General features: G+C 51.8%; 1 protein-coding gene across 7 annotated transcripts in view; it reads left to right on the top strand.

The window, feature by feature from the left end:
• Positions 1 to 14,047, top strand: part of MPRIP (myosin phosphatase Rho interacting protein) — an 80,214-nt gene extending 66,167 nt beyond the window's left edge. For 5 of the 7 annotated variants that reach the window (XM_017823128.1, XM_017823125.1, XM_017823124.1 and 2 more), the window contains 8 exons: positions 72 to 219; positions 791 to 908; positions 1,426 to 1,585; positions 1,691 to 1,810; positions 2,303 to 2,389; positions 3,063 to 3,225; positions 3,545 to 3,630; positions 7,859 to 14,047. In XM_017823128.1, coding sequence (XP_017678617.1) covers positions 72 to 219; positions 791 to 908; positions 1,426 to 1,585; positions 1,691 to 1,810; positions 2,303 to 2,389; positions 3,063 to 3,225; positions 3,545 to 3,630; positions 7,859 to 7,930 — 954 coding nt within the window. In that variant the 3' untranslated portion in view covers positions 7,931 to 14,047. Of the gene's footprint in view, positions 1 to 71; positions 220 to 790; positions 909 to 1,425; positions 1,586 to 1,690; positions 1,811 to 2,302; positions 2,390 to 3,062; positions 3,226 to 3,544; positions 3,631 to 4,734; positions 4,801 to 7,858 lie in introns of all 7 variants that reach the window. The other 2 variants (XM_017823123.1, XM_017823122.1) reach the window with 2 other exon arrangements.
• The last annotated feature ends 68 nt before the right edge of the window (positions 14,048 to 14,115 follow it).

Genomic DNA, 14,115 nt, shown 5'->3' with positions numbered 1-14,115 from the left:
GGTGGGCTCACCACTGCTGTGACACCAGCCCTGTGCTCCTGGGCCAACCCCTTCCCCTCATCCCTTTGCAGGCAACATGTGAAAGGGGCTTTGCAGCCATGGAGGAAACACACCAGAAGAAGATCGAGGACCTGCAGCGGCAGCACCAGCGGGAGCTGGAGAAGCTGCGGGAGGAGAAGGATCGCCTGCTGGCAGAGGAGACAGCTGCCACCATTTCAGGTACAGGGACACGTCAGAGGGTCCCTTGTGGCAGCTCTGTGTTGATGGGGACACAGGGATGATGTTTGCTCCATGGAGGAGCAGAGCAGGGATGAGATGAGGGCTGGGTGGGGAGCAAAGGGAGATGGGAAAGGGCTGGTGGGAGAGATGTTTTGGATGGAGGCCCATCTCCTGGTCTTTATCCAGGTTTGGTGCCCATCTTCTTGGCTGTTGCGTGGTCTGATCTGTTTTCCATTCCAGCTCAGAAAGACATTAGTCATTCCTGTGGTTAATTTATTGGCAATTCCACACTGAATTCATTCTTCAGTGCCCCGGGTATTGTTAAAACGCTGGAGCTTGGGGTCTCTGCATTAGGAGTCCCACAGTCCAGGAAACAATGTGTGAATTGGACAATCATTTGAACTTGATGAAAAAATGGGATTTGCAGAACCCTGAATACAGACTGAAGGGGCTGTGATGCAGTGGGAGCTTTGCTGGGATCATTCAGGTTTTTGTTCCTTTAAAAAACAAATAAGAACTCAAAAAACCTTCCCATGAGCGGAGGGTGCTAACTCTGTGCTGTCCCACGCAGCCATCGAAGCCATGAAGAACGCACACCGGGAGGAGCTGGAGCGAGAGCTGGAGAAGTCCCAGCGCTCCCAGATCAGCAGTGTCAACGCCGACATCGAGGCCCTCCGAAGGCAATACCTGTAAGACCATCATCATCCTCAGTCTGTCGCTGTCTTGTGGGGAGATCACGTGTGCGGGAGACTCTTCTCTCCCCTTTGATTTTGGCAATGAGTTGGGGCACACCTGCCATTGCAGGGACCTCTTCCTTCCCAGCCCCGCTGCACCCACCGGAACCTCCTGGTTGCCCGTAATCTTTCAGTCCTCAGATCAATGTTCCCACATGACCCAAATTCAGCTGCTTTGTGGTCACCAGAAGTAGCAGATGTGCAGCCATGGTGCTGCTTTTCACGCAGCTGCAGTGGAAGGGTCGTTCAGCCAGATGTAACAGGCAAGGAGGAGGTGCTGAGCTTTTCGTGGCAAGGCTGTTCTCCCAGCTGGGACAGAGAAGGGTTGACTCGCTCCGGGCTCCCAAAGGGAGTATGCAGTCCTCATCCTCAGTGCTCAGATCCCTGTTGGGTTGTCCTGGGATGCTGAAGTAAGAGTGGGCATGGGGGGGGTTGTATGTGGAGAGGACACTACCCAGCATGTGTTCCGCAGGGAGGAGCTGCAGTCGGTGCAGCGGGAGCTGGAGGTGCTTTCGGAGCAGTATTCACAGAAGTGTTTGGAGAATGCCCACCTGGCGCAGGCGCTGGAGGCTGAGAGGCAGGCCCTCCGCCAGTGCCAGCGGGAGAACCAGGAGCTCAACGCTCACAACCAGGTGAGGGTCCCTGCTGTGCCCGGGGCAGCCAGCACGGGTGATGTTGGGCTCTGCTCCGAGCAGTGGCCGTGCTCCCCCTTCCCACAACAGCTCTCCTCTTCCCAGGAGCTGAATAATCGCCTGGCTGAAGAGATCACACAACTGAGGAGCCTGCTGATGGGGGAGGGCGGGGGAGAGGCTGCTGGGTCGCCTCTCACGCAGGGCAAGGACGCCTACGAGCTGGAGGTGAGATCTGCCGCGGCCGTGCCGAGGGGCACATGGGTGGGCACATGTGCTGTGGCCCCTGGGAGCCATCCCATGTCACTGTGTCACAGCCATCTGTCCCTCTGACATCAGATCTGTGTGGCTGGTCAGCACTGTGCATGGTGGGCTGCAATGGGGCCAGGAGATTTTAGGGTCCTGATCTTCCCTCCTCACTGTGTCAAGTCAGACACTTGCTCTTCCTTCTCCAGTCTCTGCTTGTCCCTGGGGTCCAGTCCATGCAGAGCAGTGGGGATGAACTGAGGACTGTGCAGGGACCACATCAGTGGTGCAAGCTTGGCCAAGTTCCCAGGAGATTCAGGAGGACTTTTCTTGCATCAGAAGAAGGGTGAACCAGAGGCTTTGTGGGGCTGAGCCTCCAGCCCTGGCTCAGTTGTCACTGGGCATAGCGGGCGAGCATCTCGGGATCAAACTGCATTTGCTTGGGTGGAAAACATGCTGGGTTTGTTCCCACAGGTCCTGCTGCGGGTCAAAGAGTCTGAAATCCAGTATCTGAAGCAGGAGATCAGCTCCCTCAAAGACGAGCTGCAGACAGCACTGAGGGTAATGCCAGGGATGGTTCTGCAAGTCCTCTTTCTGTGCTCTGCTTCTGCATGTGTGTGTGTATGCGCTCTTAGGTTTCAGCCCACTTATACCCAGATTTGAAACAATATTAAGTTTTTCCCCTGAATGGAATTCAATACCCATTTTCCTGTCATCAGTAGAGCACTCCACTGTGACTGTATCAATTTAGGACTTATTCCACAAAGGAGACAGTGTGGGAAAACATCCCCTTTAGTGTGATTTCCCCATTTTCTGTCACATCAAATCAGACTTAAATGGCAAAAATAATCAGCGTTAAGAGATCTGCCCAGCCTCGCAGCAGTGGATCTGGTTTGTTCTGGACAAGCCAAGGCCATTTCTGGGAATTCTGCTTGAATTCTGTGTGTTGGCTAAAATCAAAAGCCACAAACAATCCTGTAGCTGAGGGGCTGCCTGCACGGGCAGCACTGTGTGCTCGCCGTTGGCTCACAGCTTTCCGCCTGTCTCAAGTCCCGTAGTCCCGTAACGCTGTTGGAAGCAGCTTCGAGGGTGTGTGTTGCCCCAGCCAAGCATTTCTCCTGCTGCCGGCTCTTCTTCCGTTGGCATTTGCCAAGCTCCTCTTCAGTGCATCCACAAACCCCTCGGCTCCAGCTGTCTGTCTGGCTCCATCGGGTTGTTCTTGTTCCCTTGCCAGGATAAGAAATACGCCAGCGACAAGTACAAAGACATCTACACGGAGCTGAGCATCGTGAAGGCCAAGGCAGACTGTGATATCAGCAGGTTGAAAGAGCAGCTGAAAGCAGCCACAGAAGCTCAGGGAGAGAAATCCCCTGTGAACACCACTGTATCGGGATATGGTCAGTCCTCCTCCAGCAGCTCTAAGTAGTCCTGGGTGTCCCAAGCTAACACGTGCATCCGGGCCTGAGTGTAGGACTTGGCCTTCCAGCCCACAGATGGGAAGCTGATGGGCTTTGAAGGCCTTCTGGCATTTGGCATCAGGAAAACCCCGTGATGCAGGGGGGCAGAGACCCTCAAAAGCTCCCTCTGCCTTTAGGGCGGTGCTGCTTGAGCCGGGCTCATCAGGACACCTGCCCGGGCTGGGAGGGCAGAGGAGCCCCAGCCCTGCAGGAATGCAGTGGGCACCAGGCTAACCCCCCTTCTTTTGCTTCTTCCCAGATATTATGAAATCAAAAAGCAACCCTGATTTCTTGAAGAAAGACAGATCCAGTGTTAGCCGGCAACTAAGGAATATCAGGTCAAAGGTGAGCTCAGATCTCCTGCCCAGTGGGATGGGAATGGGGAGTGCCTACATTACTCTCCATTGGGGGTCCCAGGTGGGAAGAAATTGGTAGGGGAAGAAAACTGAGAATTTCCCAGTCACTAGTGCTGGCCTGGATGGTTTTTGACTGCAAAAGGGCTGACTGTGCAGCCAGGCAGGGCCCGATCCCCCACTCCTGACCCTGCTGAGCTGGAGGTGTGAAGCTGCTCCCTGCTTGGAAAAAAAGGATGAAGTTCACCCTGTTCTTTGGTCTTTCACAGGACTATCCCAGTATTTGCTCCCTATTTTCAGTTGAAATTGAGGTGGAAATGTGCACATCATTATAGGTTTTAGGGTTCATGACTGCAAGATTTTTGGTCTTTCTGTGTGGCAACGATGCCTTGGTCCTGGGCCTATTTAACACACACTTTCCTTGTGTGTTACCATGGTGCAGATGGCCCTGTGCCTCTGTGGCCCTTCTGTGCTTGCTGTTGGTCCCAAAGCCCAGTGATGCTGTGCCAAGCTCTCCTTGGCAGCCAGTTACATCATATGGGACTACAGGGATAAAACAGGGCAAATAATGCTGATCAGGAGTCAGCATTAAACATAAGTCTGCTGGGAGGAAGATGAGCATGAGCAAACCTGCTTTGCATCTCACCTGGTGTCTCATGCTGATGTTTGAAGTGGTTGGGCCCTTGCAGGAGAGGCAAAAGCCTTCAAGCTCGGTGCCCACATGGGGAAACAGTCACTCCCAGAGCTCTGTGAGCGGCAGCTCCTCAGCTTGGGGTGCCTGCGCTGCACCCAGTGAACACAGAGAGACCTCTGCGCATTTTGGGGCAGCTCAGACCTGCTGGGCCAGTCTGATATTGGGTTTCCCTTCACCACTTCAACTCAGATCACTTTTTCTGTGGTCTCTGTGTGTGTTGCTTGGTGGGAAAGGAGGAGAGGAGAGGAGAGGAGAGCAAGCACGGGCTGTGCCTGGGTGCTGTCGCTGCGGGGCGGGGGCTGGGGCTGCGCCAGCGCCAATGCACTTGGGATTTATGAGCTTCTTGTTTTTTGTTTTTGTTTTTGTTTTTTTTTTTCTTTATTTTGCTTTTTCCTTCAACAGTCCGTTATTGAGCAGGTCTCATGGGATAACTGAAATGAACCCGAGTCCAGGTTCCCTGCCACGTAGGTAAACAAACCGGCACCCGCCCAGCGACGCAGCTGCCCACGGGAGCGGCCCAACTTTTGCATGCCCTGCTCACACCTCCACGGCAAACCAGAGCCCTTCTTCTCTTGATGACTGACCCGTTTATTTACGGCTAATTCTTTTCCTCGGGGGGGCGGGGAAGGGAGGGGAGAAGTCAGTGCACCCAGGATCTGTATGAAACACGGCCTCTCTGGCTCTTCCCGGGGGAATATGGCTTTCTCGTCTTCCTGCTCCTCCCACCCTCTCCAACACAGCTCACCGACACGGAGAGGATTTGGGCATGGTGGGGCACGTCTCCCTGTTTGCTGTGTTGGGAGCGTGGGACACTGAGTGTGCACGCCTGAATGACTCTGCATGCCTCAGACTAAACTCCAGCACCATCCAGGTCTCACAGGAAAACACCCAGTTTGCTGTTAGCCAGGTGGAGGAATGGTCAGGGATGCCTGTAAGTGCATTTCCCACAACAGCCTGGAGCATGGGAAATGGTGGCCCCTGCCTCAACTGCAGAGGATGATGTCTTGGGCTGCCCTAAATTTCCTTTGCCCATAATTGCTGCATCTTCAGGTTGATCTGTGCCTGAGCAAGAGTCTTCCTCCCCCAGTAACCTCCTCCTCCTCCTTCTCTCCAGTCCTAGTCCAGCCCCCAGTGTCCACCCAGCTGCTCTCCGTCCCTTGGCACTGCACCTGCATCCCACACAGTGGCTTCCAAGCTCATCCAGCAAAAGGAGGGAGCTGTTGAGAAATGAGGCTGACTCAATGAGCCAAATATCTCCATTAACTGGAGCAATAGTTAAATTTACTGGCCTGTGGCGAAGACTGAGGTTGGAGCACCTGCAGAGGCAGTTTAGAGGAGAGGGGAGCTCCCAGCACGGTGACAGAGGGGTGGCTGGAGAGCCCCAGGAAGTGTGATGGAGGATCCCTTTATCTCAGATATCATCCCATATTAGTCTCACTTCATCAGGCTCCCCTCATCAGCAACTCAAATGGGTTGTGAGACTGCCTGGGGGCTGAATTTGCTGGAATTTGTACCATCAGGCAGAATGGTCTAATGATTCCTGGTGCCTCCTTCCATCTAATGAGAAATCAGATGCACGAACTGGAATGCACGGGTTGCTCCCATTTAAAGAGGCCCAAAGTAAACTTCCCTTAGGAAGTGTGTGCTCAGAGACTCACATCCCAAGAGACTCTGCTGCCCATTGGAAAGAAAGCACAGAGCATTTGGAAATTCAGTCCAATTCAGTGCTTTCATTTCCGTGCTGCCTGGCAAAGCCGTTCTGTGTTTGTGGGTCTGTGGGAGGAAAAACATTTCCAGAAATACAGTAACCATGGGAATCTGCACAGCCTTGGGGCAAGTTTATCATGGAGTCCTGCCTTGATAAACACATGGGAAAAAAAAACCATCCAAAAAGTCTAACCTGCTGCTGTGATTGAACAGTCCTCTGGCACCACAGTCAGGGAAGGGAAAGGAAAAGGAGAGATGGCTGCCTGTTAATAGGATCATAAAGTCCCAGAATGGTGTGGGTTGGAAGGGATCTTAAAAATCATCCAGTTCTAACCCCCTGCCATGGGCAGGAACACCTTCCATTATCCCTGGTTGCTCCAAGCCCCATTTGACCTGGCCCTGAACGCTTCCAGGGATGGGGCAGCCACAGCTTCTTTGGGCAACCTGTGCCAGGGCCTCACCACCCTCATAGGGAAGAATTCCTTCCCAATATCCCATCTAACCGTGCCCTCTGTCAGTGGGAAGCCATTCCCCTTGTCTTGTCACTTCATGCCCTTGTCCAGAGTCCCTCTCCAGCTCTCTTGGAGCCCCTTTAGGCACAGGAAAGGGCTCTAAAGTCTCCCTGGAGCTTCCTTTTCTCCAGGTTGAACAATCCCAATTCCCTCAGCCTTTCCTTATAGGAGCTGAGTTCCATTTCTCCAGTCTGTGCCTTTGAAGGTGCCAAGTCTTAGTCTGTAAAGCAAATAATGTTCCAGCTGCAGAGTGAATTCCTTGCGAGTTCCAAGGAACGGGCTGGCAGGCAGCTGCCTGTGCCAGCAGTGGGGCATGAAGGGGCAGAACCCTGGCTCTGGGGGCTGTTTTTAGGGGGGATGGCTGTGCCAACTCATCCACAGCAAGCAGGGACAACTCACTTCCCAAGACTTTGCTCCCCTGAATCTCTCATGCCACAGGTTTGAGGCTGGAGGAAGGAGAGAGGCTGGTGTTAGGTTGGTGTGTCCCCTCGGGCTGGTTTCATCTTAAAGCTGATTTACAGGAGTCAAGCAATTTGTTTCTGGGTTTCTGCCCCTCTCATTGCTGTTCTCCTGGGTTCCCACATGTAGGTGAGGGATTTCACAGTTCCAAGTGCCAAGGGCTAGGAGGGCTGGCCTATGTGATGGTCAGCTGAGCGTTGTGCCTTGAAATCTGGATGCTGCATCTGAATTGGATCAGCCATCAGACCCTGCCATACCTGAGCAGAATTTAGGAGTTGTCTGTCTAACCCTGGGCAGTCGAGGCACTTTTGGCTTGGTTTAATCCCAGGCTGGGATTAGAGTGGTTGAGATGGCCACTGGCAGCACACACCAGTTTCCAGGGCTCCTGGAGCAAATCCTGCATTGACCAGAGCCAGAACCGTCCCCATGGGTGCCACAGTGGTGCAGGAGGCAAGAAAGGACCAGTGTGCAGGTCCTCCTCAGCATCCTGGGGCTTTAGGGTAGCAAATCCAAGCTTCATTGCCGGAGCTCTGCTGGAATTGCCCCATCCAGCACTGCACCATGGGCCCAGGGGGCCATCTCCCAGTCAGCTAATCCCGCTTGCAGCATGGTGTGTGCCTCTCATTCGCTTCTCGTCCGTCGCCTGGTTCATTGCAATCTCACCCTCTCTCTAGGCACCAGTAACCGCCCTCCATAACCGTGTGTTTTCTCTCAGCATGTCCCACTAATCTCTCCGCCCAGGAGCCCATCCCTCCACTGCCTCGTCTCCTCTGCCTGAGCATCGCCCCCTCTCCTCGTGCCAGGCGCCCGCCCACGTCCCACGCTCTCTTGTCTTTTCTCTCTCCCAGAGTCTGAAGGAAGGCCTGACTGTGCAAGAACGCCTGAAGCTTTTTGAATCCAGGGACTTGAAGAAAGACTAGTTCTCCCCGCTCCGCTTGACCACGCGCACCTCCCAGCTTGAGGCAGCACAGCACCAGCACCGTTTGTCTCTCGTTCCTTACGACTGTCCTTGCTGTCGTTCGTCTTGAGGCTCCCGACGGGACCCGGCGCCGCGGTGGTGCCCCCCCGCCGCCCCCTCGCCTCCCCGGCTCCTTTCCCTGCTTGTGAGATGCTCCAGAGACTCTGAGAGAGAAAGAGAGAGAGAGGAAGGGATTGGATTGGGGGTTTTTCCCCCCTCTCTTCGGCGCTTTGTAGGAGAATCCTTTCTTTACTGTAAACCATTACACTAAGTGTCAGTATTAAGGCTCAGTAGCCTGTTAATAAGCTATAGCTCTGTCGTACCGGCCGCTCTGGTGTGCAAGCAGGGCCTGGGTGGTGTCGGCCAGACTGAGCTCTTACTGCTGTCTAGAGACCCAGTGCTCAGAGCACGCCAGGAGCCTGATCTAATCATTGATCTCGACTGCATTACTTGCACCTACAAGGGGGGAAAGCCCGGGGGAAGCTGTTGGGGAGCGCGAGTCTGGAGGTACAACACTGACATCCCGCTGGAGAAGGATACAAGAAGTGATTCTCCTGCCCCGTGACTGTGCCGTATCCTGAATGTAGGTGCCACCGAAGCCTGGCGAGCTTTGGTGGCTGCCCAGGTGGTTTTGGATAGGGAGCTGCAGCTACTGAAGTGCACCAAGTCTGCCCCGTCGGCGCGTCTTTGCTCCCGTCTCGCTGGTGGTCGGAGTTGGTGTTCCAGGGGCTGAGCTGTAAGATCACTTTCTTGCCTCTGTTAGATCAAGCCCAGCACTCTCTTTTTTTGCTGTTACTCCCTTCCTCTCATTGAGTCCCGTGTATCCCAGGGTCTGTGCGCATGTGAAACTCCCTTTTCCTAGTCAAAGGAAAGTAGAGTAGAAAGTAGAGCCAATATTGACTGAAAATGCACAGTGCTCAATGCGTATAATGCTCCTTTTTTATCAGCTTCTTGAATTCAACTCTTCTTGTCAGCAGGGCAGCTCCTATTTTAATTCTTTAATCTTTTCCTGAAATAAAAGTCTCAAAACCAGTATGTGCTTCAGACCTTCTCAGTCCTAGTAGCTTTTGTATTTAAAATACACAGTTTAGCACCGTGAGGCCAATAAATGGATACAAACCAAAAGTGAGTTGAGGAGCTGGTAGCACTAGATGGTCGCAGCCAGCTGAGCAGAGGCTTCCTAGAAGAAGCCTGTGCTGTTTTGTAGCAGCTGCTCAGGTGTTGGGGCTTCATCCCGGGCTAAATTTCAAGATGCCACCTGGAAAGCCCCCAGGTCCTGCCTCGCCACTCGCCAGGGCTGAAGGAGCTCTCCAGCACGTTGGCTTCCCAGCCCTGTTCATGTGCCAAGTGAACTGCATCACATCAGGCTGGGATGTTAAAGGTACATCCTGGCCTTCACCAGGAGCAAAGATTCCTCTTGTCCTTGGGCACTCATCACATGGTTGAGGCAGCTCTGTCTCCTTCCCTGCTGGTTTTGGGTCTGCTAGGCGGGCAGTGCAGGCGCAGCTCTCAGCACCACAGGGCTGGGGATGGACATCTCCAGTCCTGCCAGGCTGCACCACAAGAGTCGCCCTCATCCTCCTGCTTTTAGCAGCATCTCCCTTCCAGCCACCAGGCCCTCTGCAGGAGACGATGTCATCAGAACGTGGTGAGAATCAGGCTCTCGTCCAGCTTGTGTGGCCTTGCCATGGCCACGTGCTCGGCTTGGAACCTCCCGGGGCACTCGTGGCAGCACTCGGGTCCTGCCCACAGGAGCACCACTTGTCCCCAGACAAGATGTCAGCACCTGTCAGTGGGCAGAGCACGTCCAGGGACGCTCTCCTGCTGCGATGCTCTGCGTGCCTCGGTGTGCATGGAAGTCCTGGAGATGGGAGCAGGGTAGGAAAGATGCCCTGGAGCGTGGCTTGGTCACATCCAAAGTCATCTGTCCTCCTTTCAGCAGGGATAACCTTTACACTTCATCTCTGGCTGCTCTGGGTCCTTGGTGAGCTGTGATGTCCCGGCAGAGGCTGTGGGATGCAGCATGGATGTGGAGTGGCGTGTGGGCCTTGTCATTGTCATTGCTCTTCCCTTAGAAGACGTCACTGCCTCTGGGAGAACAGCTTCCTCCTCCTCCTCCTCTTAAGACTTATGATGGGACTTCATCCTCTTTAGCCAACTGAGCAGAACGTGCTGGTCTCCTTCTTGCCACGTGGACCTTGACCCTTCTTATGTCCCCCAGCAAATCCTGCTTTTCCTTTGGATGCTTCATTGGCTCAGGAGCCGTAATTCTGAGGACTGGCACTTGCTATTTGCATTGGCTCATTGGTGGCGTTGGGGACACAGGATGGGCCCTTTCTGATACAGGATCGTGTTGCTGAGCATTGGGAGGCTCCCCACGGAGAGAAGTTTTCTGCTGTACGTTTGCTCATACCAAAAAATCCTCTCTTGCAGCTTAGTGTCCTGCCTGGGACTAGTTATTGAGCCTAGTAAGAGCACTGGATTTCTTTGCCAGAAAGCTCCTGCTTCCAGGCTGATTTCTTAACATAGAGACCAGCTGTGCAGGTGGAGGGCACACATGGAGCAGATCATCCCCAGCTTTTGACTTAGCATCTGTAAATACATTAATATGATATTTTTTTTTTTTTAAGAAAGGGGTGAGGATGGGCAGCAAGACACTGCATGTGTTGGCAAAGCTCTGTGCTGAAGACAGGGAGGGTCCAGAGCTGCCCTTTCTCTGTAGTGCTCCAGCCCTAAATCACCCTGTGAAGAGAGGCTGGTGGGGGATATTCTTATTTATACACATATAAAAATATTACTGCTGGTTAGTGGGGGGAGAAACAGCCCAGGAACACTTGTACAGCTCTTGCTCCTTTCCTGTAGACATGTCCCTGGGCTAAGCAAGAGATTATAGAAACTTCTGGGCCACTTTTGTAAGTTCTTCACCCAAGGCACTGCACTGCATCTCTCTGGTGAGGCATTGCCAGGGATCCTGCAGCATCAGGAATGAAGCTGGATTTTTTCTTCTCTCTTTCCACTATTTTTTTACCTTATTGTACAGAAAATGTCAGTCCTCACATCACCCCCCTCCCTCTTTTAGGGGCTCCCGGAAACATCTGTAAAAGGATTTGAATTAAGGATTACCCAGACTCTGTATGATCAGCTCCAGGGAATCAGCTGCTCAGAGGTTTCCTTTTGTTTAATCCATATTGGCCCGGACCTTCAAATTGCTTTAGAAAAGCAAAACAGGCAGGTTTGCTGAGGAAAAACAAACAAACAAAACACCCTGGCACTACCAGGTGCAGCTGAAATAAAAGGTGTTGGCTGGCAGGAGAACAGCCCCAGGGAACAGAGAGAAGGACCACAGGGAACATTGTGTGTGTGCAGGGATGGGGGGACCAGCCACCACTGTCAGGGCTTCAGTGGTGTTTAATAAGCCAAATTAATTAATCTCATTGCTGAACTTATTGGTTGAAAATACTTCTCTCTAAGCCAGGGGGTCTTTAATGAACAGGTGGTGGTGTTCTCTTATTCAGTAAAGGGAGAACCTGCAGCACCAATAAAGAGCCAAAACCTGAACTTTTCCTGCAGAGAGCAGTGCTTGAAAATAAGGTGGGGAGAGGGGCGTGCAGAAAAGCCAGCTGGGAGGCTTATTACTCATAGCAGTGGTCCTTAGTTATCCTCTTTCTTCTTCCTGCTCCAGGCTTCATCCGTCTTTTTGGATTAATCAGTAGTTATTTAAATAGGAAAGTGTGTGGGCAAGCTGCTGCATTTTGCACCACTCCACACTATTGATAGCACTGACTTGGGTTTAGGAAAAGTCAAGTGCAGTGAAGGCACAGGCGTCTTCTCGTCAGCTCCAAGTAATCTTATTTTTTTCCTGAGTAAAATTTTCCTCCCGTTTGCACCATCTCCCCTGAACTAGACTGAATCCTTCTTTAAATTTCACCTTTTCTTTGCCCACTTATTAAAAAAAAAAAAAAAAAAAAGAAGCAAGCTGTGTTCGTTTGCTTCAAAACCAGAATTGTGTAGAACTGGTGCTGACTTGCAAACCAGAAAAGTCCCTTTTTTTTTTTTTTCTGTACCAGAGAACTGGGCTGCAGTAAAAGCTTCACCACCTCACACTGCAAAATACGTCACTTTTGTACTGACTGTACTTGATGGCACTTCCATGAGACCTTTGCATTTTTTGTCCTGGTTCAGATACTCAGTTTGTTGTGGACACTCAAGCACACACACACTCGCTGTAGCTGGTCTTTGCTCTGTAATTTTTTTCCATTTTTTAAAGGAAAAAAGCTTTGTTATTCTTCTCTTAAAAAAAAAAAAAAAAGGTAATTTAAAACCTGTATAGTGTTCCAAGCACGCAGTGTAAATATTTATTCCTCAGCAATTAGCAGAGGGTTCTCTTTTGCGACTGAGTTGTGGGTTTGATTTTTAAATCTTGTTCCACGTGCGGGTTGGGGAAGAAGCGATGAGTGTAACGTGTCCAACCCACCCTGTCTTCCCTGATAAACCATTTCTTTGGGGTTTTAGGACTGTTATAAATATATTTTCAAGCCTTTTCTGCTGACCTACACCTTTAGTTTTGAAGGTACCTGTCCAAAGATTGTGTACAGTCCCTTTGACCGCTGTAACCTACTTTGCTATAAATTTGGGGTATTTTTTTTCCATTCAGAGGACTCGGTAATCTTGTGTTTGAAAGTGGCACCGACGCCGTGCATGTGCAAACTGTTACCTGTTGTTATAGAGAGCAGCAACAACTCCTTGGTGTGACACAGCTCTCCTTGCACAGTCACCTGGGGCTGTCACGGTGAGCACAGTGAGCCCCCGGATTTGGGAGGCACCTGTAACACTGTGCTTCCTTGCTCAGCACATCTGGGATTCTCTTGGACTTCCCAAGGGATCCACAGCCCCTGCTGCACAGACTCACGTCCCACAGCAGTGTGGTGGTGCAGTGTGTGTAACCTCCAACGTAGCTGTCCCTACAACGTAGTTACTCCTGAGCTGAACGTGATCCTGTAGTACAAACCACTTTTTAGAAGAGGATCCAACGTGCTGCTGCAGGAGCAGGGAGCACCAGGCTGGGAACAACGTGAGCCTGGCCTCAGTGTGAGGCTGCTAAAGAAACAGAGGGTGTGGGATTTACTAGAGAAACCTGATGAGCCAGACGAGTTGGTTCCAACTGAACTAACCCAGCTGGCCGTGAACTTGTAAATAATGGGTGCAATTACCATTGTTTTCTTCATGCTTTCTTCACCCTGTGTGCAGGACGACAGGAACACTCACTGTTTGTTCTAAACTAGAGACAGTAAAGCATGTAAAATACTAGAGACCATGGTAAGTAGAAAACAGGAATGCTCTGGCTTTGGCCTGGGCCTACCCTCCCGGGTCCTGGAGTTCTAGGTGGCTTGAGAGTTTAAAAGAATCATTTGAAAGGATAAAGGTTTGGGGGGACAGAAGGAAGCTCTGCAAGGCTGTGGGTGGTGTCTGAGCAGGCTGTTCAGGTACTTCACCACCCTATGGAAAAAGAGCTTTGCCTTGGTTCTCTCAGAGAACAGTTTTACCCCACGACTGACCTGTAACCAGCGGGGACTCGTTCTGGGTTAACTCCATGGTCTGCCACTTGTACATGGAAATGACCCGAAGGAATTGTGAGCAAGGAGGGTGCAAGAGTCATCTCTGTGATGAGGGGATGCAGCAGCCAGCCCTCCACCTCTGACCTGTGACGTGGCTGAGCAGCAAAGTGGCATCAGAGCCCGGGCAGTGCTGGGATGCTGCAGCCCCTGACCTCCCACACAGGGTATTTTCCCTCTGCAATGGGGAAGAGTGTGGGAGGCTCCTGTTTCTCAGTGTGCGTGAGCTCCTCTCTCCTTCCCTTCTCCCTTCCACTCCCAGTTTATTTCAGTGCTTTTTTAAGAGCCACCGTTCCCCATCGGCTGCTTGATGTAATAGACACATCCCTCTTTCTCACAGTATTTATTCCTTACAAAACCTTGTGTGACATGCTAGGCTCCCCTGGATGTAGCTGATCATTTTTACTTTGTAAATATAATTACCTAACTTTACATTAACTATATCGTAATAAACTATTTTTGCACCACCCTTTGCGTGCCGTGTGTGAGGTGTTCTCTTCCAAAAAGAAGAACAGGGCAGAGGCCAGAGCCTGAA

This window comes from Lepidothrix coronata, unplaced genomic scaffold, assembly GCF_001604755.1.
Source record: "Lepidothrix coronata isolate B3197 unplaced genomic scaffold, Lepidothrix_coronata-1.0 Scaffold101, whole genome shotgun sequence".
NCBI classification, from domain to species: domain Eukaryota; kingdom Metazoa; phylum Chordata; class Aves; order Passeriformes; family Pipridae; genus Lepidothrix; species Lepidothrix coronata.
Note: the sequence above shows the minus strand (reverse complement) of the source record. Positions and strands in the feature narration are given on the sequence as shown.